Consider the following 26,946-nt stretch of genomic DNA (forward strand, 5'->3'; position numbering starts at 1 on the left):
CCATGATCCCTTTTCCTCAGTTGGGGGTGAGAAATACACAGCATTACTTTTAGAAGGCTGCAGAGCTATTAGATTACAAGATTAGAGAAATGTTGAGAACTCACTGTTTTTCTTCTCTTTAGAGTTAAGTCAGCCATCAGCAGAGCACCAGTTTTCCATCAGTTTGAGTCCAGAGTCGGTCTTTTCCAAGAGAAAATGTGTTCTGACTCTGGCATCCATAGTATGTCACATGTGTTCACCAAACAGTAGCCATGTGTCCTGCACATGTGTGCCCATGCCTCCCTCCATAGGAGAAGCCATGTGGATTCCTGTATCACTAAGTGAAACATGAGATCACAAATGAAAGAGATTCAGACTCAGAAATTTTAGCTAGCCCAAAGTATTTGGAACTTAAAAGCAGAAATGCTTAGCTTACACGTAGCTCTGTTAGGTGATGAGGTTGTTGATGGTGTAGTGTTAGTTCAGAGGACCACGTTATTCTGTGCTGTTGTCTGTATGAGATGATAGAAAAACATTGGTTTTGCCACCTGAGTGCTGAGTTAGGCATGAAAAACAGAGGTTTAGCTGCCTGGTTTGACAGCTTGCTTAGAAGCACACCCTTCAAAGTAGGAAAAGATGAAAGGCAGTTAATAAACAGACTCAGGATCACAGCCCTCTGTTATCCGCACCCCTTCTGCCTGCGGGGCTGGAGCTGGGGAGAGATCACCGGGTCAGCAAAGGAAGCAGTCCATTGAGCAAGGAACTCAACAGATTTGAGCCTAATTTTGAGAGACTACAACAGTATTAAGTCATGTTTAGCACTGTGGAGGCTGGAGTCTGGGCCTCAGCTCCTGGGTAGAGTTCATCCACTTGTTTCTTACAAGTGTGTGCAAAATATTTCTAATCCTGGAGATGTTTTTGTTTTGTTTTTTTTTTTTCCTCTAGTATGAGTGCTTCACTGATTTAAAAAATAAATCTAGAACCACATCTCCAAAAACCCAGGGCTTTTTTTTTTTTTTTTTTTTTCAACGATGACGGCAAAATACTTGGACAGGAAGAGAGACTTTGCCTTTGAGCTTGAGAGAGTTTCGTAAATGCAACATGGAGGAACAGTTGTTCTTGAGATTGCCATGGCCACAAATTTACCACTAGTCTGACAAATACTCTGTGAATGTGTTAAGTAAACTGCTCTACAGAAGCTGAATATCTGTAGTTTATTTCAGTGTATATTTTGGAAGGAGTGTAGGCTTGTTTTTATCATTCCCAGTGCTGACACCCACTCCTTTTTTGTGACTCATGAAAATCCATTAATCTTTTTGCTTTTGTTTCCCTCTCTGTAAAATGAAGCTATAATGCTGCCTCAATGCGGTGCTCGGGGAGGTTGAGACCTTTGCCATGGATTTCAGGGGCCTCTGGGCATGCCCTCTAACCTGTCTGATTCATATTGCCTAATTCCCAGAGGTACGTTGAAGATGAGTACATTTAGCCATTCAGAGCGAGAACGCTGTAAAATCTGTCTCTGGTAGAAATTCAGAAAATTTTAATTGACAAGTTGACTATTTCATGCTAGCAAAGTGTTAGGGTTTTTTTTTCCCCCCCCATATTCAGAACCCTCTCAGCATATGAGGTGGTGTCACCTTTTCAGCTGTTTCTTCATCTGAAATGTGATGGACAAAATTACAGATGACATCCAGGAAAACTCTCTGCTTCATATGTAAAGGTTGAATATTTTTTTCCTGCTTGGCTGCAGTGGTTGTTTTTCTAATCTCTTACTTAATTATGTATAAAACATTTTCAGCCATTTGCCAGCAAATATGACATAATCCATTTATTTTGAAGCACTGTACCATTCCACGCAATTCAGAGAACCTCCCCTTTCCACAGTGTAACTGGCTACTTGAGAAAGGTTAGGCCAAAATTACGAAGTCTCAAGTTCCATGCTGGCTTCAGCAAAGTCTAACTCTAAAATAACTTGCTGATGACTGTAAACTTTGGCTTAATGAAAGAAAAATTTGGCATAAACTCCTTTATGCCAAGTGAAACCTATGCCAGTGAGAGGATAACGAAACCCACTGTGTTTGTTTGCTGCTAATTTGCAGTAGATCAAGAGAAATGTACAGTCTGATGTCATTAGATGCTGCGTATGATTAACTTCATCTTGTAGGTTCACAGGGATTATGCATTGGTTGGGCTATTCAACTGTTAGGGGGGTTGCTTATTCTGGGAGGGAAGGGCTGGTTATATCTCCAGCGTTAACACTTTGGGTTTGCTTTCTTTATTGCTGATTCCTTGATCCCAGAATACAGGAAGTTAAATGACTTGCATGTTTTCTGGCTGTGTTCCTTTTCAAGGGTGCTCTCTGAAGCTCTGATAATCCCTGAAAAGGCAAAAATCTTTTATTCCTGACCCTGTGACTAACTAGGGTGCTTTTAGCCTTTGGCTATGCCACTTCGTGGAGTGTTAGTGGAACAAACTGCATCCCAGTCATAACCCTGGCTGGCCCCTTGTATAACCTCTGCATGGTTGGGTGGTGGTGGAGACCAAGTTTAGTGCAGGTGGTGAAGAGGAGGGTCTACTAACTGTTCGGAAGATGGACACACAGGGAAAGTCAAGCCCCAAATGTCAAATTTAGCTTAACGGTGCAGTGAAGACGTGATGTGGCAAAGACTCCGAGCTTCGTGGAGTCACTGAAGTGCTTGGAAACAGCGTGAATTAATTAAGTCCATGAAGGTGACATGAGTAAGTCCCTAAAGCCTGGATAGTGAGTGCAATATAACGCAAGATGTAGGCTGATCCACATGTGGGTACTGAACAATAGCTGAAGAGACAATCTGACTCCCAAACCTTCCTCTCCTATGGTTACCCTGCTGATTGGGTAAACCTCTTCACTGCTGCAGAGATGAAAGCTCTGCTGCCATTTGCAATTTTGTCGTCTGGAGACAGTAACTAACCGGTTGGAGCCACGTCGAACGTTTGATTTATTTATTTTTAATTTTCCTGCATTACCTTTTCTGTATGGTTCTTTATAATGTTAATGCAAACTGTAAAGCCAGTGCACGTGCCTTGCCTTGAAGACAGATTGTCCTGGCCTGCACCCATCGTGTCCTTTCATTTCCTTACCATATGGCAAGCGGCAACATCTTGGGATACACATTTTGTGATCATTTTTTTAGCTGTGTGTTCAACTTCCTTCATGTGGCTCCCATCAGCAGCAGCTGTTGTAAACACCTTGGATATCTTTGGAAGAACCTGGAGATAGTGTTGGGTGGATTTCGTGTCTCAGTCTTCCCAGGAACATCTGGAACACAGCTAATTTTTGCTATTGTGTTTTGAAGTTTCTTTACTTGTCTTTGATACTGCAGGTCAGATTCAGAAGTGTTTTAAAAAGCAGAAACACTTTTCCTTTGGTGGAGAGAGGTGTTAGCCCTGTGACTTCTTGGAGGGCTGTGACATTTCCCACTAGCCATGCACCTGAGTGGCTAAGAATGTGCCTCAGCACATGGCAATTTTAGATGGGATAAATAAAGTAAATCCTGTATCAGCTGTGATGTGACTTGCCTGTGAGATGGCATCTGCAGCTCTTATCCTAGCTGTGGAGCTGTGCTGTCTCCAGTATTCATCTGGAGCTTTGAGCTCTCAGGCCAGATTGTCTCCTGGTTTCTACCAGGGCGTTCTTGCTTGTACTCTTGGTGTACAGGCTGGCTTGGGGGCTGCCCAGCAGTGCTGGGATGTGTTGTGAGGAGGCAGTCTGGTGATCTGCTGGGCCCAGCCTGGTGATAAAGAGATCAGTCCTTTTCCTTGCCTCACCTCATGCTGTTCTCTAGACAAAGCCTTTAATTGACATGTCTTCTGGCTGTAAAAGTGAGGATAACATTTCCCTCCCCTGCAGACTTGAGACTGATCCTTCTTAAAGGTCATGCTTCCAGAAACATTGGAGTTGGTTGCCCCTTAGGACAGCTCTAAGGCTCGGTGCTTTGTGGACTGTGGAAGAGGAGGTGCTCCAGCAGCAGGAGGAAGGCCAGCTTGCTTAGATTTGTTTGTGATCTAGGCCAGTGCCTGGATCCCTTGTGAAGTACAAGACAAAAAAAAAATGGCAGCTCTCTTCCTTGTGAGGAATTTGTTACAGGTCCCTGGTTGACTTTTACTTGCTGTACCTCCTGGCCATATTTTAAAAGCAGATTCTGTGTTAACGCTTTCCATCCCAAAGGATGCTGACTTGCTAGCACAGAGGCCGTAGAAGAAGCAGTCAAGAAATTTACTTCTGTTTCTACTCCTCTGTGTCTGTACTAATCTTATAAGCACCTGGGGTTTTATTGTCCTTACACTTGCCCAGTTTGCCTGTAGGCACCCAGTAATTCACAGCCCTCCCAGGAAAGCAGGAGTGTTTATTATGTGCCCGTGCCAGCCTTGATCCTGTTATCTTGCACTGTAAGAAAAAACTCAAGTTATTGTTAGTGTCAAAAGCTATAGGAGTTTCTAGGTGCACAAATGGCTTATTGTGCTGCCTGCTGAGATTGTGCTGGGGATCACACAGTAAAGTTTTAGATGGGGGCATTGATTCTGATGAGGGCATTGGTACTGATCCTTCTAGCACCAGTGAAAGGGGAATGGTATTCTGTCAGCTGAGCGTAAACCCAACATGTTTTTCCTGTGGGAATGCAGACGCCTGCATAGCAAACTTCGACTTATGTATCATAGGGGGTTTTTTAAGTTACCTTTCACAGACAAACTATAAATAATCCACAGATGTCTGCTGATCACAGTTTGAAAACTGCTGTTCTCGAGCCATCCTGAAGTTGAATTCCTTTGAAAAAGTCTTGCTAACTTTGCTTCTGTAAGTCTGATACCTGGTATAACACACCCACGTACCTGAGATTGATCTGCTGTAAGAGTAGGGAAGGAATTGCCCTTCCTGATCGGGTTTAGATTTGTCCTTGTATTCTGTATCATCCACTCCTGGTGGTAGCATTGCAGATCATCAGGGTGGAAAGAGATTCACATGCATAAGCAATGAGGAAAAACTTAATTAAGTTGTTGTAACTGCTTTTGGCTGTGCAAGGCAAGCCTGGAGCTGTGTATCAGGGTCTAAACATTTAAAGTTGGCAAAAACTCTCTGTGAGAGAGCATGGCAAAGAGACAGCTGTGCGTTTGACAATACTCTGCACTTTGACAGCAGTGCTGGGATTTCTCCATGTGTCTCTAATGATCTATTCATCTGGTACACGCTCCTACCACAGCCCTCTCTGTGCCCAGACAGTGAGTCCTTTCATGAAGGAGAAGTGCAGAGTCATATTTCTGAGTGCAAATTGGCCAGGGGATTTATTTGTAGTGTAGGCTCGGCCAAGCTAATTTCTCTCAACAGCTACACTGCGAGTGAGCCGCACAGAGCTGGAACAGGGAAGGTGTAAGCGAATACCAGTGTGTACATTGCCAGCAGACAGAGGAGCTGAGGGCTGGCCCTCTTCTGTTAGAGGACAGGTTATGCAGAGGGCCAAGAGTTCTTCAGCCATATGCCAAGTGTCCTCCACTTTTGTCTCGGCGTCTTTCATGATTAGACACTTCCATAGGATGGTGCAACAGAAATATAATACTTTGCACCAGGCTCATCGGCCTGCATGCCCCAGGAGCGCTAAGAAAAAATCCCAGCCCTCTAAAAGTTGACAGGATACTTCTCACAGTTGCTGGTATTGCAACTGGGTGACTCTTTGGTGAGGCTGCTGCACTCGGGCAGTCCGGAACTTGGGATGGTGCCTGAGTCCAGTCTTTCTTCCTGCCTGTTAACTCCCCTTTTCCAAGCCTTTTTGGGCAAAGACAGATTGTTGCTTCTGGTGGAATGGAGGTGTACCCGTGGGGCATACGTATGCCTCAGCTTTTTCTAATTCTGTGTGGGTGTTGATCGAGGGAGCCTTCTCAGGAGGTGGGCACTAGGGTTGCAGAAAAGCATGAGGTCCTCCAGTAAGCTGTGCAGGTTTAGTGCAGAGCACTGTAATACGACTACTGTCCAAAAGCCTACAGAGGTGGAATTTTGCAAGCTGTTGCTCAGCAAGTATGTACCTGACTCCTCAAAGTCTTCCAGACCTGCTGAACTGGAAGATATCTCCTAGCATTTGTGCCACATTTTTTCAGAAATCGCCCCACATACACGAAATGTTTTACTGTTGAGGTTTTCTTTGTGATGTCTCTGTGCACCTGAGTATGTAGGCAGGTAGCAGCTTGTTGGAGACTAGGTCTGGAGGGCTTGGTGCTGTTGTCCTGTTGACAGTCCTATTCGGCCTGCAGCAACCGCGAAGGAATTCCTGGTCCCCTGGAGAGGTGCAGGGTCTGGATGGAAATCAGCCCTAAATGCAGAGCTGACTTCAAATAGATACATTGGGGTGGCAGTCCTATTGCCTGGTCTGCACAGGGGTTTTGTTGAAAGACTGCTAACAAAAAGTAGTGACTTTGCTGTAGAGCAGCCCCTGGTTTGTTTAAACCAGGCTAGAGGGTGGCCAAGTGACGGGAGGTATATCCTTGCAGTTCAGGGGCATTGGGGATTCTCATCATCGTGTCTGCGTGATGGCTCTTTCATTCATTCTTGCTAGGCTGTGTTCCTTGCCCCCGACTGACTGTCGGTTCGAAGCCTGCATGTCACTTGCAGAAAGTCTGCAGGGTGCTGAGAGCACTTAGCACAGCTCAGCTCGTCTTTGTCCAACCTGGCAGTCCTGTTTCATGTGCTAGTGGGAGTCCCAGCGATTTGGTTACGTTGAATTTATACCTGTGCTTTCGATAGGAGAAAGTCTGATTTGAAAATGAATGCAGCCCAGGGACTTACTGATGTGTGACAGTGATATGTCTTTATTATGCTCCACCTGCGTAGCTGCTTGAAGGGAAAGCTTACACTTTCGGAAAGATAAATGAAAATTGTAAACTACTGAATAGAGCAAATGGCTTTCCTCAAACATCAGGAGGCTGGTGAGCTGTAATCTGAAGGTCACTGCAGGTGAAAGAAATCTGTGTATTTTGGTGACGTTTGCATCAGGCTGTGTATAGAGGTTGGAAGTTCCAGGCAGTCTGATGTGAAAAGATGAACTACTGTTGGTTTTCAGTGACTACTTAACTTTGAGCATCTCCTGCCTTTCTATACATATCTATTTTTCTCTTTCCAGAGGCAAAATCCTTCTGGATAGCCAAGCGTCATTTGCCACTTGGCTTGTGGAAGAACAGTTTATGGACTGTTCTTACATTTCTCTTGTGGTTCTTCCCTACTTTGAAGCAGACCTCTTCTCCAAATGCTAAATTTGGGGTTCATCTCAGAGGGCACTGTTACCAGCACTCATTGAGTTCTTCCTCTGTCTCGTTCTGGTTTGAGAGGCAAATCATTGTGTTCCTATTTTGTATTTCCTAGGGCCTCAAAGAAAAGCTGGCTGAGAACCTTTGGGAAGAATGTCTTTATTGTTGCATATCAGCAAAGTTTTCACATGAAAGGGTCAATTATTATGTAAAATTCACTCTAGTGTCACACAAAACATCCTGCCGGTTTCCGGATCACAGAGCAGATTCTCAACTGGTAAAAAACTGAATTTTCCTTTGCTCCAGAATTAGCTCGGTGTGTTTCTTACTGCTGCTTGAACTCCTCCTAATTAGCGACATGATTTAAAATATTCTGTTTCCATTTCCGATTTTCTTACATTGCTTCTGTCAGCCTACACTGGGAAAGTGAGGAAAAATCACTTTTATTTGTAGCCATTTAATTGTACAGTATTTGGATTACAATTAAAAAGTGTTTCTATGTGTGTTAAAATTACTTTGATTAAGTCTTGTAGGATAAGATTAGAATGAAAATCCGTTCATAATGGAAAGGAGGTAATATTTCGTATTTTAAGTCAACAGTTCCCAAAAATGTCTTGTCTGGAAAGGTACATTCTTAAACACTCTGGAAGAATGGAGCATACCTCTCTCAACCACATAACTTTGGTTATGTTCAGCTAATCCTGTTCTCTCCAGACTGGTGTAATCCTGACATAAGTATTCCATTATTCTTTGCCCGCTTCAAAGGAAAAGAAGTCTGTCGATCCATACCAGTACTACAGTATGTCAGCAAAAGAGAGATCTTGGTTTGCAGTACTAACGGCAAGCTTTTGACCTTTAATGAAGGCTCGGAAAGGAGGTGAGGCTCAGGGGAAGGTGAAGGAAGATGTAGAGAGGTATTAGGTTTTCTTTCCTTGCGTGTCGCAAAACCTACTTTTACATTCTGAAAATCTCAATATTGTGTATGTAGAACTGTAAAGAGTGTAAGATATACCTCCGGATGAAAGCTCTCAGTGGGCGGTGTGGGGGCTGGGAGGCAGCACTGTGTGCTTACTGATACTTGTAGGGCATGGTTATAACTTTTGGGGGAAAAGAAAAAAGAAAACACTACATTAAAAAAGTAAGCCACTAAGTGGAATGACTTGGGTCTTCCTTTCCCTCCAATATGGTGGTCCATGATGTGAGTCTTCTGGAGGCGAGGCAGACTGTGGGAACCTTGCGCTCGTTCTTCTGCAAGCTTGGTACGGAGACTGAGAGCTTTTCAGATGTTTCTATTTTGGGGGACCCTTGGTAACGTGGTATGGGCCCATATTCAATGTGCCCATTGAAAAATCAGTGGTTACTGAGCACCTAAATTTGAGCAGATTCTGCCCTTTAAAACCTATCCATTTTTTGTTACCAGAGCCAAGAATATTTCTAAATACCAGTGTTCCTTCCCAGTGGCTCACACACTTCATTAATCTTGAACAGCTGCATTAGCTGGTGTCTCAATTAGCATGGGTGGGAACAAGCTATCCCTTCAGAAATTACAGAACTGTTGCCGTTAATTCCTCGTTTGAGCAAATTGATTTCAGAGGCTAGTCACAGCCCTGATCCTGTGCGTATGAGGTTTCCTGGGCTTTCCTATGGGATTTGTTCCCTTGAAGCCAAGTCTGCTTGGAAATATTCACAAGGCCAGATGCAGATGGTTTTTTGTTTCTTTTAAAGCTTTGTCTGCAGCAGGGCAACCACAGGGAGAACAAAGCAAGACAAAGAGAGGACTTGGGATTGAAGTCTCAGGAACCTTCTTTGCACTGGAAGAGAATTCCCCTTGCACGGATGCCAGAGAAGCTGTTAAATGTGGATTTTTGACTATCGGCATGAGGCAGCCATAAGCAGCCCTAGCCTGATGGCTTTTCTGGGGAGATATTGATTCCCCCGTTGTGTCTGTGCCCACTGGACTTAAGCACGTACCTGTTATGGCACTGTACTATCGGAGACAACCTGAGCATCTTGGGGAGTGAGAGACTAGAAAGTGAGAGATTTGTTGAGGTGGTGTGGAAAAAGCAAAGGTCCTGGTGTGTACAAATGTACGTACACACTTATATACATCTGTGAATCATTCTCTCACTTGGGCTTGGAAGATCGTTGAAGGTTTTAAAATTGCTGCTGCTGCCAGCAAAATCCATTATCCACAAGCTGCTGAAGGGCACGGGGAAAGAGTTAGAGAAGAGACATATTTTTTGCATTCCTATACTGTGAGGTCCTGTTCTTGTACGGCTGCCCAGCCTGGAGAGTGTTGCTGCTCTTGTTACTGGCTCCACACTCCCACACAACTCCCTGCCACTGATTGGGCTCAGACCACCTCTCTGCTGGGAGCTGACATCTTGAGGACCAAGTTAAAATAATTAAAAACCGAAAGAAGGTACTTCCAAAAGTCTGTCTTTAATTAAGGAAAACCCTAGAACAAACGCCAAGTCCCTATGAAGCCAAAAAGCCTTACGTATACATTAAGATTTTAGCAACTTGTTTAAATGCTTAAACAGTTCTTTGAACTTGGGCCTGAATGTTCAGGCCTTATTAATGAAGTGTGTGAGCATAATTGTGCTAAAATAAGTGATGGCAAGGAAGGTTTAAATCTGTTCACAGCCACTGAACTGCATTGTTGTGAGGTGGCTCGGTGGCGTCTCATGGTGTGTTATCTTCTGATCCCGTTGATATCTGTGAGATTTGAGGTGTCAGGTCTCAGATCAATAGATGCAAGGTAGGGCTGGCAGTCCAGGGAGCAGCACAAATATCTACAAAGCAACAGAGTGGTTCTAATTAGAAGAGAATTGTTTATTAAATGAGTCTCCTCAGTGCTGGGTGAACAAGAGCCATACCTGCCTGTTGGTGGGGGAGTGCTTGAAAAGATAGAGTGAGCCCTGCTTGGTTTGCTGCATTTTTGGGAAGATCCTGAGCAGGAGAACATAAAAGTCGTCGATAGTAACAACTCCACTTGCTCCTCTGTGGTAAAGAAGGATGTTTGCACAGCTGAAATAAAACACTAGAGTTTGGGAAATGAGGGTATACTGCCCAACTGGGTGCTGAACAGCTCTTTACTTATGCATCAAGCCATGCTAGAGGCAGTAAAAGCCAGCTGCTTTGGGGTGGGTAGTGTGCTGTGGTCCTCAGGGGGAAGGTGATAGAGCCGTAGCTACGAAAGCTTTGTCTCAGGCTGTTGTAACAGTGCAGCTGCTTTCTGGTAGTTCTCCGCTGCCTTGGCAAACTCCCTCTCACTGGGTTTCAGAAGTGTTTTGCCTCCGTCTTGTTTTGAATTTTTTTCCTCCCCTTTAGGATCCATACTTTCTCTTGCAGTCTCTCCCAGCTGCACTGTTTCCTAGTCAAGGTAATTCATCACTGGTTCACAGTGGAAACTGCCAGTTTGGTGGTTTTTATGTTTTGAATAGGTTTTCTAAGTCTGGCAGCAGTCAAACAAAAAGGCAGGGAGAAATGACTCGTCTGTTACTTTATTTACCACTTGTTTTGGGAAATCTAAATCCAAATTTGTATTTGACTTATATTAGGACTCCATTGCTGGATTTTATTTTTTGTTATTTTTGGCAGGGCTGAATTCACACCCAGAATAAGCACAGTCATCAGTCAGGGTAGCCTGTGTGACACTGAGCTCAGTTCTCCACTCAGACCAGGGAGCTCTTTGAGCTGCCCAAAGTGACTGAAAGCCAAAGGCTTTTGCTGCAGGATGCAAACAAGTCGGAGGCCTCTAGCGAGCCTTACAAAGCTAGAAGTACCTTGCTGTCTTCCCTAGTTTTGCTTTCTCTTTAGTTCAACTTCAGCTGTTAAAATTCACATACTGTGCTCCGTTCATCACGTGTCATTAGTGCTGTGGTAAAAAACGTTGGACCGTTGTAGCAAATTGTTAGTAATGGCTAGTGCTGGATGAAGTAGCATGGCTTTTCTAATGCTCTGGGATTTGAAATCGCTGGCGTTTCCCCAGAGCATCGGGGGAACTCCCTGTGCGGTGCCCTGCTGCTGCTAGCTCGGGGCAGAAGGTTGTCACGAACACGCTGAGCCCTGCTCTGAGGGCTGAGCTCTCCCCTCTCGAAGCATCTGGTGGGGCCAGCTTTGGCTGTAGCCCTTAGAGCAAGAGTGGGAGACGCAGCTCTGCTGACTCAAAGACTGAGCCATTCGCTGACAGCACTTTTCTGTCTCCAAGGCGTCTCCGGAGAGCCTGGGCTAGCCAGATTCCTGATGAAGGTTTATGCTTGTGGGAGGTAACTTCCTTGGGAATAACTGTAGAATTCACCATTTCTTAATAAGCTGGAAGGTGGCAGGTTAAGTGGCCTTGTCAAACTTTAACAAAGAGTAAGAGAGCTGGACCTGAACTGCTGTATTCCCCATGAGTCTGTATTGTCTCTAATAAAACAGGAAAGATAGGGCTCCGCAGGTGAACTCCTTCGCATTCTGTCTCACTACCTGAAATGTATGAGGGCATGGAGGCGTTGAAGGTCCAACCTGAGTATTCGGGCACCTCTGCTAGCACAGTAGTGGAACACAGCATACAGAAATATGCTTCCTCCATCACTGTTTGTTTTGAGACGTAACCTCTCCCTGAACGCTTTATTGCTGCTTTGTTCTGTGGAAGATGGCCAAGGTGAGCTACTGGTGCTTTTGTCACCAGTTTCTATGCTACAGTTGTTAGGAGTGATCTACTAATAGGCTTTCCATTGACTTTGGGCTTCACTTTGGATGAGACCCTGCGGGTTTAGGGCATGTGGCCAGCATATGGCTCTTGTTTCAGTGGAACTCAATATTGTACTACATCCCGTAGCAAGCCTTGTGGGTAAATTGAATCCCTGGCGGCAGGCAGAGAGGAACCAAGGGAGACAGCTAAAAGGGATATCTCTGGGTTTTCCTGGGACTTGGTTACATGCCCAACTCAGTCCTGCAGCGTGCAGAAGCAGCAGGAGCCCTGGAAAGCCATGGCCGTCCTCTTTGTGTGAGCCATTCTCAATGCAACCCCAACCATCAGCAGCATCCTGACCATTGTCATCTGTGGTATGTGCTTGGCAGGGTGATGGGAAGGGCCCACTTGAACCTGGGTGTCTCTTTCATAGCAGTGAAGGGAGAACCTGACACCTTCCTCAAGCCCTACAGTCTTCAAAACACTGACAGAGAGGGAAAGGATCCTCCTTATAGCTTTCGCTTTCGAAAGCTAGCTGCCTTCAGTTCTGACTCTGCTTTGCAGTATCTACTTCTTGAACGTGAAGTACTTACCCCTGTTCGACGCCCTCCCTCCCTACCTGTTTGCCAAAGGGAAAAGTTGGTAAATGTTAAATTGAGTAGGAAAATTACTGCAGGGCCCTGGCCATAGAGTTTCCCACAACTTGTGTTACAGCGTGACCTGTACTCTGACAAGCCAGAGGCACACAGTGTTGGTTTTGTCCTGTAGTACTTTTCCTATACAGATGGTGAACGTGAAAATTTTCTCCTCTGACCCAGTGCCTGAGGTAAATAAACTGTAACTAGCTTGGGAGAGCAGGCTGGGATGTGAAGAAGTGAAAAAGGGTGATTTTGTGTGGGTTTTTTTTTTTTTCTTTCTTTTTTGGGGAGGAAAAGAGGAGGATAACCTTCAAAGCCTAAATGAACTCCCTCTTGCAAACATAGTTTGAGGAGACATTATCAGGCTAAAAATAGGAGCAGTTTGTAAAAGGAGCAGTTTTCCTCGTATGCTGCTACTCACATGTTACTTAATTAAAACAGTAAGCGCTTAATGTTGCGCTTACTTTTCCACTCTTCATGGTACTTGAGTTTTTTTGGGAGCGGGTACTTTGCTGAGCATGGACAATGAGAGCTTGTGTCCATGGTAAGACTACTGGTTAAAGCCAAAGTAAATATTGAAGTGGTTATAGTTATGCCGACACAAGCCACTATATGAACATTCTCACTCAAACTTTTCTAAAATTTAACTTCTATTTATTGGAAATGGGTTTAAATCTGAGTGGAAAGAGCTGCCATCTTACTGGAATAGGAGCGTCCGCCTGGAGGTCTGTTCCAGTTTAATTTATTAAACTTTCTTTTCTGAAAAGTGGCAGGAATTTATATTTTTTTCCTTGTCACTCCACCAGTCTTCCCTGGTTGTGTCACACAGGCTTTAGGTTGTAAATCTAAAGATTTACAGGAGACCTTTTTTCTTTAGTTAAATTCTAGACATTGTTAATTGGCTCTTGAACATGAAGTTGCCTCCTTTTTAGTGCAAACGTCATTGATGCAACCTGTCTCTTTTGAGAGAAACGCGCTGTTTAAGTCTTCCCCGATTACTAGTTGCAGGCAGAGTGTGTTGGCTTTGAGTTGAGAGTTGCCTGCAGGGAATCTCTTGAACTTCATCAGGTCCTGCACTTGGGAAGGAAGAACCCTTTGCAGTGATGCAGGCTGGGGAGCAGCTCTGCTGAAAAGGCCTCGGGGGTCCTGTGGACCTATGGTGGACAGCAACCTGAACGTGAGCCAGTGGTGTACCCTGGTAGCAAAGGTCAACTGCGTCCTGGGCAGCATGAACAGAAGTAAGCCAGGACATCAAGGGAAGGGGTTATTCCCCTTTTGCTAGGCACTTGTTTGATCACATCTGGAATATCACGTCTGGTTTTGAGCCCCCTTGGTGAAGAAAGATATTAACAAGCGTAAGCAAGTCCAGCAGAGAGCCACGAAGATGATGAGACGTTGGAGAATGACGGGTAAGAATTGTACTCCTTGCCAGCCAGCTCACCTCTCCTCTTCTTGTGGCCTTGCACTTAGCACATCTTCTTGTAGACCAAACAGGAGCGTTTGGTCTTCACTGCACAAGTGTTTCAAACTGATCCGTTCAAAAAACATGATTTGAACCTGACGCCAGGCCAAGAATAATGCTGATGACTCAAACTCAAATAATAGTGTTGTGCTCACCAACCTGCTTTCAAAAAATACACAAAAAAATCTAGACACTGCCTTAGTCTAAGGGCCATGTGGACTGCTGAGCTGTGTTCTTGGTGAGCTAAGTGGAGCTAGGTTAAGGTGATCCACTCTCCTCACCCTATCAAATACATGCTATGGACCAGTAAGGATCAGAGGATGTAGTAGAAACACTTTTCCAGGACAGGCAAGCGAGGAGAGGTGATAACATCTCTTATGTGGCGTGCTCTCACCATCAAACTTACTTGGAGGACATGCAGAGAAGACATTTTGGCCTGAGCGGCCCTTCTCCACCAGCACTGTTGTAGGAGGAGTTTGGGCAGACTGAAATTGCTTTTGTGCAGGTATTGGAGGTACTGCTTTACCTCACCTACTCTAGGCCTTTTCCAAGAGGAGCCAGCACAGGACACTGCCAGCACAGTATCTTCCATGTGATTCCACCTTACCCTTGGTTTATCACATGAACAGTCTCATCCCATGGCCTTGTCTCACTTTACCAGACACGGCACAAATGTTGGCTGCTATGTCCATGTGTCTCAACCCTTCTTGACTGTCATCACCCAGGGAAAGGACCGTCGGTTTTCCATAACTGGGGAGATGTGCACCATGGGCAACAGACCACCAGTGGTGGTGGTAGTGGGATCTGCAGCAGAGATGGCCTTAGCATCTTGAAAACGGATTAAGAATGAACAGGGTCCAACTGGTCCATCCATCTGAGTTAGAGCACTGAAGTTTTAACTGTGTACTCAGCTTCTTGAAGTCCTACAAACTGTTTATTACAGAAGAAGTGCTTATAACGGGGAATATCCTGATGTGCCTCTTATGGCTTGAGGAGCCCTTGCCGCCAGTGGGAAGTCCTGCTCACATTTTTATTTGCCTGTTTTTCTTGTGCAGGGGATGTCATTTAAAAAAAAAAAAAAAGGAAAAATAAAAAAAGTATGTGCCTGTTTTTCCATACAGTGGTATTGCAAACACCATAGCTGCTATTTTTTTCGGGGAGTGGGTGGTGGTGGGGGGGGGTGTGGGGATAAATGGACTTGTCTAGATATTACAATAGGAGTAAGTGCTGATTTTGTTTGATCTTAAATGTGAATTGTTCTGAAACTAATAGTGATAATTGCTTTTGGGAATGGCTTGGGTTGTTTGGGATTTTTTTTGGTTGGGTTTGGTTTTTTTTGAGGCTCAAAGCTGGAAAAACAAAGGTTTGCCAAATTGCTAGTCATAGGGCATGTTTCATCCAGGGCATGACAAACTTTATTGCCTTTGAGAACTTTTGGGCTTAGAAATGCTGCTGGGTGGATAGTCCTGGAGACAGCAGTCCTTTCTTTGTGCCAGAGCTTTGTCTCATCAATGTCTTCGTAAAGGTCTGCTGGGATGTGAATTTACCTTCTACATAATGCCGTTACAGCCTGGGCAGTAAAATGCCATTTTTCTTCTAGCCATTTCCTTGTGGGTAGATCTAGAGATTCCTCCAGGCTCCCGTTCATGTGTCTCACTTCTGTCCAGAGGATGTTAGCTGTCGGGGCCTTCCGGGGTGAATTTTGTCAAGGGCATGCTGCCCTACCGGGAGTGGGATGGGGAACCCCAGGTGTGGGGGGGTCTGACTTTTGGGCAATTCTTTCCCTAGGCAGCCCTTAGCAGAGGGCAAGATCAGGTAGTAGCAGTCTTTGGTGTGCTGTACCTTTCTCTCAGGGTGATGGTGTGTCCATGCAGTAAAGCTTGTGTGGTCTGACCTTACAGGAACTGGAGGCAAAGACGTGACAGGAAGAGCATCCTTCAGCCCCCTTGTCTTGCCTGGGGAAGCAAAGAAGGACTACCTATTGAGGGCAGCTAACTTTTGAGGGCAGAGCTGCAGTACCTCTGTCAACCACTGTCTTTCAACTTCAAGGTTTCTTCTGCTAGTCAAAGTTTTGGGCTTAATGAAGCAACTCTGAGCAATTGAGGAAACAGCCTTCTGTCATGTTAATAATTTTCTCTGAGGCTGAATGACTCTATGTTTTTACTTTTTTTTTTTGTGTGTGTGTCAAGGAAATTGTGTTTCGTTTGTGAACTTGGGGTTTCCATTGCACATCCCTTCAAACAGCTCTTCCACTAATACATTTTGGGCTTGTGCGTGCGCAAAGCTGAGTGGAGAAAAATCTCCTGGCTGAGAGAGGGAGCAGCCAGCATAACACCGAGACTAATTTGACATGCACACAGCTGAAGCTTCCCCTTTCCCTCCCCAGACCATAGCAAACCCCTCCACATGTCTCCACTGATCTTATGTGAGGTTAGAAGGACTGGAATGAGGCTTGCTGAGGGAAACGGGCACATGAACCTGACTTGGTGGGAGCTGTGTGCTTACTTTAAGGGTTTGCAGGGTCCTTAAGACTAGCCTGGACCTGGCAAAGAGTATCCTGTAAGAAGGACTCCGACGTTCTTCAGGATGGCCACCATCATCTTCGCTTGGTTTGTGGGATGCCTAATTGCAGTGTGGTTCCACTGTATAGCAGGAGCTTCTTGGTGCCGCTGCAACTCCAGTGACGACCTTGAACATAAAGCCATTTTCACAATTCTCTGGTATTTTAGGAATTTTGGAGCTGTTATTCACTGACTGTGCAGCTGGAGTGTGGGAGGAAAGCAGAACAAGACTAGTGAAATGTGCAGTGGCTGTGGGACGCCCAAGCAAGTGTGCTAAAACAGGGGCTTGAGTGGATGAGCTGCAATCCATAAAATACATGGAGCAAGTTTGACTTAGTCTGTTCTACCAGGCCGGCACTATGACTGTTCTAGTCCAGTTAAACATACTTGCAAACTAGGTCTACAGTGCAGTCTGACTCAGGGTCTTGGTCAAAAGCAAACCCTGAAGTTATGACTAAACCCAGCCTTGCTCTGTCATGGGAGAGCAGTTAATAGCAAAGAAACCAGCCTCTATTTACTTGCTGAACTTTCATCATTTATTGTTTTAATAGACAGGAATAAATATTCAACAAATAAGCTTCCTGTCCTTAAGTGATCGTGGTGTTCTGTTATAAATAAACTTAAAATCTGAATTCTTGCTTCTTTTTTAATTTAAAGCAGGCTAAACCCCATGGGAATGATATCTTCCTGTTGCACGAATTAGAAAGGATTCATGCCCTGATTCTCATCTGGAGGATCATATGATGACTTGGGGTGGAGGTATTTTCCTGAAATAGCTTGGAGTAGCTCTAGGATTTGGGATGTGCCCCCTTTCTCCCTTCTGTGTGCCCCTCCCCTGACTAGAGCTATCTCTGGCTTTAAGTAGGGTGGAAGATGCTGTGGGAAGTGCCTTTGGGTCCCCTTAGGGATGTTTCACACCATCTTTGCTATCTCTTCCATGGCACCTTTTGGGAGTATAAATACTCCCAGAGAAATATAAAAGGATTGTAAACTCTCAGTGGAGCTTGCAGAGCTGTGGCTGCACAAGCTGTGTCGTACCACGGGACCGTGCTTTTCTGCCTTCTGGCCAGCAAAAACGAGCAAGCCCTTTCACTTAAGGGAATTTGCTGTGGGATCTGCCATGACCACGTGAGCGGCCACGTGTTGGATGTGCAAAGTCCTGGTCCCAGGGAAACGCGTGCCGGAAAGGAGCAGTCGGGATGCGACTTGGCTCGCTTGCCCTGTAACCCGAAGGCTGGAGGATCCCCGGCGGAGATGAGCTTGTGGCTCCTTTGGGAGCGTTTCCCTGTGATTGCTGTCGGAGACATGGATCTGTGCATCCTGTTCCAGTTTGTGCAGCTATACTACTCAACCCGAGGAAAAAAACGTTCTCAGATGCTGCTTTCAGGGAGGATGGCAGAGGCCATAGAGGAAGCAGGCAGATTTCTCCCACCCCATTGTTTAGGACTGAGTGCTACTGCAGTGTTTTAACAGAACATAGTATCTGCCCAAAGCTCCTCTGTGTCTTTTCACAAACTTGTAACCTGTGTGTCAGGAAACAGTAAGAAAGCAAGCTGCCTCTCTCAGAGCTTCAGCCTCGCCACTCGCTGGCCATAGCAGGGTAGGGGGAAGGAGGTTGGACGCTGACCCTGGTGTATGTCGAGCATCCCTGCCTTCCCCTGCCACCTCCGTGCTCACCTTGGCCATACACGGGGCGGCTGTGCTAACTGCAGGTTGCAAATTGGAGGCAAGTGGCTTTCTAGGCCTTGGCTTTAATTATCCGTGTTGTAGAGCAGCGAGTGACGTGTTCCTTCGCTCTGCTAGCAGTGTGTTAGCGGGGGCTCCTCTCAGTGTCTTAGCAGAGCCCTCGATCCTGGCACGAGTGATTCCTGGGCCATAGGATGAGGCAGCGGTGTACATGTGCTCGCAGCCGGGCTGTGCAGCTTAAATGGTGGGCTTGCAGGACGATACAGCAGGCAGAGCAAAATCCTGGCGCGTCTAGAGATAGGATCTCTGCGGTTACCTTACCTTGGGCCATTCATCTTGAGATGGCCTGTCTTGTCTTTTCCAGTGGATGAACTGAACGGAGAGTTCAGTCCTGTATCCGCTTGATGATAAAGCTGCTGTGACTCCTGTGAGGCAGGAGGAGACCGGCGAGAGGGGAGCGGTGTGCGAGCACGCCTGTGTTAAGGGGGTGCCCTGTCTGTGTGGGGAAGCGGAGCTCTGCTGGGTGCCTTAGCAGGGACTTGCACATCTGTGGAGCTGCCCTGAGGTCTGCCAGGAGCTGGATGTACCTGTGACAAATAGGTTCTGCCTCTGCTTGACTCATTTACCAGCTGGGAAAAGGCAAAGGACCTAAATCTCGTGTTAACAGGCTTCCTTTGTGCTCTTGTTTTCCCAGGGCGGCCACTGACCACAATGTTGATAACACCACAGCAATCCTTAGAGAGTGGCTGAAGAACGTGCAGAACCTCTACCACGATGTGGAGTGGAGGCCGATGGAAGACCCCCAGTGAGTACTGCAGTGAGGGGCTGACTGAAGCTGTTTGGTGTATATGTCAAATTTTCTGGGTTTTCTGTTTTCAAACCAGGAGATGTACTAAATGTCCAAGCATTAAAATGTGGAATTTTTTTTTTTTTTGTGGGGTCTGTCCCATTAAAATTGTGTTCTTATGGAGCCCATAAAAAGGTCTCTGACTTCAGTGAAGCAGCTCGTGCAGAACTTCGGAGAAGAAAGCATTTTCCATTCGGTTGTTTAGCATCTGCAGCTGCTCTCTTTGCATGGTAAACAAATCACATCAAAAGCTACAGGGAATAAAAACTATCATTCTTCATTTGCAAGGAAGCAGAGAAATCATAGTCCATTCCTGTAGTGTCTATGGAAGTTCTGTCGCAGACATCAATATTCAGTAAGTTCTGAGCCAGAGAAGTAGAATTAATTCAGTATATTATGCCTTTGCATGACTTGCAGGATCATTGCTTTGAAATATTATGTTAGGTGTGTTGGGGTTTTATTGCTTTTTTTAATTTTTTTTTTTTTAAGATCAGCTGTTCCTTGTTTTGTTCTCTTTTCTATTTTTTCCATCAGGGAGAAGTACAGCAGTTTCCCCTTTCTTTAGGCTTGCTTTTACTTTCAAGGTCCTCAGCGCAGTGGTGGGGCATTTGTGGTACAAACCCACAGGGAATGCTTGTTTTATTGACTTTTTTTAATCCTTTCTTTGGAATTGAGTTTTCTTAATCCTGTCAAACTTGGCTTTTTTTTAAGTTCTGTAAAAAGTTTTTGAAATTCTTAGCTCCTTCACTGGCTTATGCTGGCACTGTTTCAAAGTCCTCAATTTTTATTCCACATAGGGATCTGTCCCTAAATTTCCTTCCATCTTTGTTACAAAGCATTTGCTTTTGGACCTGATCCTGGAAACAGAGATGTGTGTATAACTTTGCTCACATGATTGGGCTTGTGGGGTTGGGTGTTGGGTGTTTGTAGATTTAAGAGCTGTTATCACGATGTGTTAACAGTTACTAATAATGCCCAGACCCCGAGGGAATCCAAATTGCCTTCATCTTCACATCCTCAGCTTTGTCGATTCTACTGGGCTTAAGGAAGCTGCATTTACAGTCTTAAACTTAAAGCCTAGCAGAAGACAGATGACTTTCTACCAGAGGGTCAGATGAGGTAAATCAGCTTCAGTTCATTTTGGTGGGGTAACCTCTGCTTACGTCAGGTGAGGGCCTGCCACTGCAGAAGGAACTCCTGGGTTTGATAGTGCTGTTTTGCTTGGTCGGCAGGGAATGCTGCAGTGCTGCTTGTTCTCCGGTGCCCTGTGTACACATGCCAGCACGGAACTTGGAATAGTTCTCCCTCAAAACCTCTCCTGGGTTGCCTGAGGTGACTCTAACACTTGTTTTTCTTTTGGAAAGAAGGCAGCAAGGGAACACTTTGTTTTTTTTTTTTGGACTAGTGTAGTAGGGCCCAGATGTGGGTTGCAGTCACTTTTTTTTCTTTGCTAGGTCTTACCCAGAAGAAATTGGGCCAAAACATTGGCCAAGCTCCCGATTCACTCATGTGATGAAACTCCGACAGGCTGCCCTGCGCGCTGCACGAGAGAAGTGGTCAGACTACATCCTGGTAAATACAAGGTTTGATTTATTAACTGTCCTCAGGCAAAAGCTTTTCAGGTAGTCACTCTGATACTTGGGGCTGCCAAAAAGTTTCTTCTCCATCTAAAGACAAAACTCTCTGCAGTGAGATGCTGTGTGTTGTTTCTTGGTCTGCTGAGCAAGAGACTTTGCAGCTAGAGAGATGAGTCCCTGGGTAAGCCCAAGGCTTTCTCCACAGGGGTCAGGATTGAATGTAGTCCTGCTGGTGGGTAGGTACCTGCAAGGGTCCCCCAGATTGAAACCCTACCTGTTATTGATGAAATGTAAGGGAAATAGTTCTGCAGAACAGTTGTGGAAAGTTGCGTGCCTTTGGTCACTACAGCAGCCGTTAATGGTGGTGTTCCCAGCCTCTGAACAAGGCGAGGGTGTGAGGCCAGTTTTTAAGAGGAGTTCTTGATCCTCTTCAAAGAATAAACCTCCTCTGAATTTTCAGCAATGTTATTTTCCCTCGCAGCTCCCTTGCCCCTGTGCTGCAGTAACATTCTGTGGAGTCAGAGGGAAGCTCCGCATCTTTTCCCATCCCGTAGCTGTGGTGCAGGCGCGGACCCCCCGGGGTTCACCCACAACAGCCATGTGTTCTGTGGTATCAAAACCACCAGCTCTGTGGTTTTTGCGAACACCTCATGCCTCTGGCTGCCTTGTTCCTACGAAAGTGTCAGGGGAAGCATATTGTTTCATCTAGTAACAAATTTCTTTCTCTTCCCCTCTTCCTTCTCTAGTTTATTGATGCAGATAACTTACTGACCAACCCACAAACCCTGAACCTGATGATAGCAGAAAACAAGACATTGGTGGCACCGATGCTCGAGTCTCGCTCTCTCTACTCTAACTTCTGGTGTGGCATCACCCCCCAGGCAAGTGACTGCGTGAACAGCGCTGGGTGACTGTGCAGGCTATGCTTTCAAAGGCCTCCTGCCTTGTGTCTGTGAAGCAGCGGGCATTGTTTCTGTTCTATGGGCTTTCCCGTCTGCTTTCGTAGTGCCCTTCTTCTGAAAAGAAGCTGCTGTAGCCGAGGCATGCGGAGGTGGTGTTAGTATGTAGTGAGGATAGTGGTATCATGCAGTCATCTCAGCTTGCGCCTCTCTCGGTGGCGGCATCCCAAATCTTGGGTGGATATCTTTGGGAAAGGTCTGTACGTTTATAGGGAATCTGGGAATAAGGGTAGAGAGGACATTGCAGTCTGTAAATGTTTTTCAGGCTTTGTTTTCTAACCGAGCTGTAGGTATGAGCAAAGCAATGCATGGTCTGCGTTAGGTGTGCAGGCACATAGCTGAAACTTGCTTCCTTATCTGAGATTCCTCACTTGAAAAAGCTGAATCTGGAGGAAGCTGAGCTTGCTTGGCCAAAAGTCCTGGGAAGTGATACAATCCCACTAACTACATAAAAAATGCTTATATACACACCAGAATTTATTTGAGGTGGTTCCATGTGTTTGTGTAATGGCCTTAAAAGTCTTGGTACATAATTTTAGACTAGCTTTCCTGTATAGTGACGCTAATCTGAGAGGAATTTGCTTTTCTTTCTACAGCTCTCCATTGTGTATAGGTTATTTTTCTCACATATGAACAAGATGTATGTAGTGGGGCAACACCCTTTGCCTTCTAGGGAGTGTGTATACATGTGTGCTGAAGTATGTATGTAAAGGGTGTAAAGGACAGAAAGGTGTAAACTGCTGAGCCTAGAAATTAATGTTTCATGTTACCTTTTCAAATCGCATATACTGCAGAAAGTACCAGATACAGAAATGTTGTGTAGTAGAAATAGCATCATTTTTAGAGCCGGAACGAGGTTGAGCTATCACTTTACAAGTTGATCCACATCACTGTGGTGTGTTGACCCTGGCTGGTAGGTAAGCCCCCACCCAGTCACTTGCTCACTCCCGCCCAGTGGGATGGGGGAGCAAATTGGAAGGGCAAAAGCAGAAAAAAAACCCCAAACCCAAAAGCAACCCTCATGGGTTGAGGTAAAGACAGTTTAATAAGTGAAGGGGGGGAAAAAAAACCCCACCCAAACAAACAAGTGATGCGAAAACAGTCACTCACCGCCAGGAGACCGATGCCCAGCCATTCCCCGAGCACTGGCTACTTTGGAAAAACTCCCTCCCTCTCTGTTTTTGCTGAGCATGATTTAAACGGTATGGAAAATCCCTTTGGTCAGTTAGGGTCAGCTGTCCCAGCTGTGTCCCCTCCCAACCTCTTGCCCACCCCCAGCCTCCTCGCTGTGGGGGGCAGAGTGAGAAAGAGAGAAGGCCTTGATGCTGTGCAAGCACTGTTCAGCAGCAGCAGCTAAAACACCCGTGTGTTATCAACTCTGTTTTGGTCGCCAGTCTAAAACACAGCACCGTACGGGCTGCTATGAAGAAAATTAACTGCATCCCAGCCAAACCCAGTACAATCACCTTGTCCATAAAAGGATTTTAGTAAGAGAATCAAATATATACAAGGGGCCCTTTTTCACTCTTTTCCTTTGAAATGTTCTTGACTAAGCTCTAGATGGGCTTTCCAAGACATTCAAGCTGAAACAGGGACTGTAGTTAACGCTTTTTTCTCCCAGGTAAGCCTCAATAATGAGATCAGCTTTTTGACCTGTTCTCCAGTCTGCTGCTGGCATACGTTTTGTCATCCTCTGAGGAGGCAGGATCCTAAGCTGCATGTCTCCTAGAATAGCAACAGGTTTTTTGTTCTCTTGAAGGTTTTCCCTTTTTGCCCACGTTGGCCCTGGAAAGCTTCAGGATTTCCTTTTTACTTCCATGCCTGACTCTTGTGTTTCCTTCTTCATAAAGACAAGCTTGCCCTACCGCATAGACAAATGCATTTAAGCCTGAGCTGCACATAACATCTTTAAGCTTCCCTGGGGCATGTGAATAGGAGTACTTTAGAGAGGCTCCACGGTCCTGCCCTTCACTACACTCTTGCTTTATTCCAGAGAGCTAACCAGATACTAATTGTTGTCGTCATTGCTGGAGTGAAACAAAGGACAAACTCCATTCCCCCTTTCTTCTCTTTACCTGGTGTAAAACATCATTATTCCGAGGACACAAGTAGGGACCGCTGGGAGGGTGAAAACATAACAGCTGTACTGGGTCGGACCAAAGGTCCATCTGATAGCAGCGGTCCCTAGCAGATGCCTAGGGAATAGCATAAGAACATGGCAAATAAGTAAGTGAATGATACTTCCCCAAAATATTTTTCTGTCCTCTGGCAATCTCCTTCTCTGATTTCTTGAGGAAGGTCTTTGTCTTTACAGCTCTCAGTGGATTTTTTTTTTTCTTTTACAGAAATCCCTGTCTGAATCTTTTTTGGCACCCATGCCACCTCATGGCAAGGAGTTCCACAATTCAGACTAACTAATTGAGTAAAAATAGTAGGAAAAGGTCCTGAACTTTCCAAATTCTTGGGAAGTAAATATATAGATAAGAAAAAGGGGGGGGGGGGTGTTTACTTGTTTCAGTTTTTGTTTTAAAATGGAGATATAAACTTCAGAGCGAAGGCGTTGTCCTTTAAGGTTTTAAGGTTAAGTCCTGAGGCAGCCAGGTTTTCCACTGATGTAAATCAGCATTGCTCCACAGCCTGAAGTGGATCTCTGCCTGTGTACACCAGCCTCAGCCTTGGCCCCTAGTGTTACCTCTCCAGTAGTATGTTTCCATCATTACCAGCATTAGCTGAGAAAAGGAGAGGTAAAAACCTAGCAGCAAATGCATCTTGCAGAATTTGGTGAAAAAAGCTGCTCAAATGAACAGGAAGGTTCCCACTTTATTTTTTTTTTCTTTTCCCTTAGTTCCTGCTTCTTGTTTCTGTGCTCGCAGTCCCACAGCTTCATGCTCTCAGCCTTGCTCTCCCTGGGGACTTGGGGAGGGAATAACAGCTGGAGCACGCCCTGAAACACAGCCTCCGGCACTGAGCAACAGCAAGCCAAACCCAGCTCCAGACAGCTTGACATTTAGCTGTCATGAAGCTAACCTTCGGAAAGCACGGCAACAGTGCTGACAAGTTGGAGTCTTTCTGGAGTACACATGATTTAAGAGCAGTGAAAAGCCCCAAAACCCCATAGGGAGTGACTGGAGGAGGAAAGATGAGTTTCCAGCATCTTTCACCTGTGGGCATTCTCAGATGGCTGTTGAAGGTTGAATGTCTTAACCCTTCCTTCAGTGGGAATGCTAGTAAGGTCTCTACCCACTCGTTCCTTTCTATGAAAATCAGACCGGCTGTGTTTGAGATATCTAGTCCTCACAGTATGGTCAGAAGGTATCTGAAGGGCAGAGAGGAGGATCAACAGATACGTAAACAGGCAAATGCACCACACCATGCTTCTACACAAAACCAGGGTAAAGTAGTTCTGCAGTGATTTGCTCAGCCGTTGCTAGGATGCTCATGGAAAATATAACGTAAAAGTAACTAACTTATTTTAGTGACGACTCATTTCTGTAAAGACCAGGATCTGCTCTGGATTCAATCGTCAGCCATGTCCGGATGTCTAATTGGTGCATTAGGGTTTTCTTTCTGGAGGAATTCAGTGTATTTATTTCCAAATCTGATAGCTTTAGACATATTGGACCTGCAAAACCAGCTGTGAGCCACGCAACATGGGTGTTGCACCCACAGTGCTGGAAGGCTAGCAAAGCTCGTGGTTACAGAGAAATGAGCTGACTGAAGTGCCGCCCCCAGACAGACTCTGTGGGGAGAGCTCAGGAGTGAGTATTAAACCTGCTTGCCCTGGGATGGAGGAAGCAGGGATTCTTACACAGCTGATGGAGACTGAGATGTTGCCTTTGCTGCAGTGAAGCAAATAATTTTTTTTTTTTTTTAAAGTCATGGTCAGAAGTAGTTTGCAGGTCCTATTCTGTGAGCCACTGAATGTCCTTTGTGCCTGTTGAACATGGAGGATGTCACAGATGCTCAGCGGCTTCCAGGATCAGACCTGAGAGTCTATGTGCAAAAAGGTTTTTGAAGAGCCAGGAGAAAATAGTCCAAGGTTTGAAGCTCTGGTGCATGGGAGTTTTGCAATGGAAAGGCTTGGATTTCCAATAGCTGCTAAAAAGGAGAGAGAAGGTCAAGCTTTAACTTTTGGGATGGAGATTGTTTCTAAATACTTGACTGAGCCCTTTCCAAATGGGAGACGCTTAAAAATCTGAGAATTGAGCACTGATCCATCTCTGCTGGGGAGCGCTAAGAGTGAGAGCTTTGGTTAAGGAGCATCTGTGAAACAGAAATCTCTTGTAACAAGCAGCCCCCTCACTGTGATTGCAGGGCTATTACAAAAGGACCTTGGATTATCCCCTGATTCGGGAATGGAAGAGGACAGGCTGTTTTGCTGTCCCGATGATTCATTCCACGTTCCTCATTGACTTGAGGAAAGAGGCCTCCGCCAAGCTGATGTTCTACCCCCCCCACCAGGACTACACCTGGAGCTTTGATGATATCATGGTCTTTGCCTTCTCCAGTCGCCAAGCAGGTATGTCTGGAGCCTTTGCTGGGGAGGATTCACTAGTAGAGACATGCGGACCTCTACTTTGAGTTCACAGGCCAAAAGTCCTGTGTTGACTTCAGTGGTGAGTTAAGACCCTGTTCCCTTTCCTCTTTCGGATCTGGTCAGGGATAACTAGCGGCAAGTGACTGGCCATGGAGTTTTGAATCACAGCTAGCTTCAAAGGACACGGGAGCAATTCTTGGGATGGGGGCAGTGTTTCAGGGACAAAACGTATGGCATCCACCCTTCATTTGTGTCACAGCAAGACAGTAGTGAACACAGGTGAATGCTGTGAAAGTGGAAGGTATTCCGAAGTCTGTAGGTAGGGTATCTAAAGTCACTGCTTCCAGGGGATCCATGAGGAAGGGGGTGAGGGCAAGAGACGCCTTTTAAATGTAGCAGCCCTTGTGGAAAACAAAAACCAAGTTGCTCACCCACAGTGCTGATGAGGCTTTGCTTCATGGCAGCTCAGCAGGAATTGTCCGAGAGGTAGGGGGTTTTTGTTTTGTCTTTTTTTTTTTTTTTTTTTTTTTTGAAAGCAAAATCAGTGTAACTTTCAGGGTAATGATGTGGAGTCTGTGGGCTCTGCTGAGAGGAAATCTCTTGCAGGCAAGAGCAGGTTAGAACTGGTGTGTGAGCAGTAAAACCTCTGCATACTTGACATTGTATCGTTGGTACTTTGGGAGAACCAGTGGAGCACTGAGCTGCCTTGAGATCCTTGCGGCACAGCGGAGAGAAAATGTGTACCACTCC

The 26,946-nt window shown here is 45.5% G+C and overlaps 1 protein-coding gene across 1 annotated transcript in view; it reads left to right on the plus strand.

Moving 5' to 3' along the window:
• COLGALT2 (collagen beta(1-O)galactosyltransferase 2) overlaps positions 1-26,946 on the plus strand; it is a 56,229-nt gene that overhangs the window by 17,121 nt on the left and 12,162 nt on the right. Inside the window, exons 2-5 of the mRNA XM_050900767.1 lie at positions 18,971-19,081; positions 20,578-20,695; positions 21,447-21,581; positions 25,974-26,178. Coding sequence (XP_050756724.1) covers positions 19,068-19,081; positions 20,578-20,695; positions 21,447-21,581; positions 25,974-26,178 — 472 coding nt within the window. The 5' untranslated portion in view covers positions 18,971-19,067. The remainder of the gene's footprint in view (positions 1-18,970; positions 19,082-20,577; positions 20,696-21,446; positions 21,582-25,973; positions 26,179-26,946) is intronic.

This window comes from Gymnogyps californianus, chromosome 8 (assembly GCF_018139145.2).
Source record: "Gymnogyps californianus isolate 813 chromosome 8, ASM1813914v2, whole genome shotgun sequence".
NCBI lineage: Eukaryota > Metazoa > Chordata > Aves > Accipitriformes > Cathartidae > Gymnogyps > Gymnogyps californianus.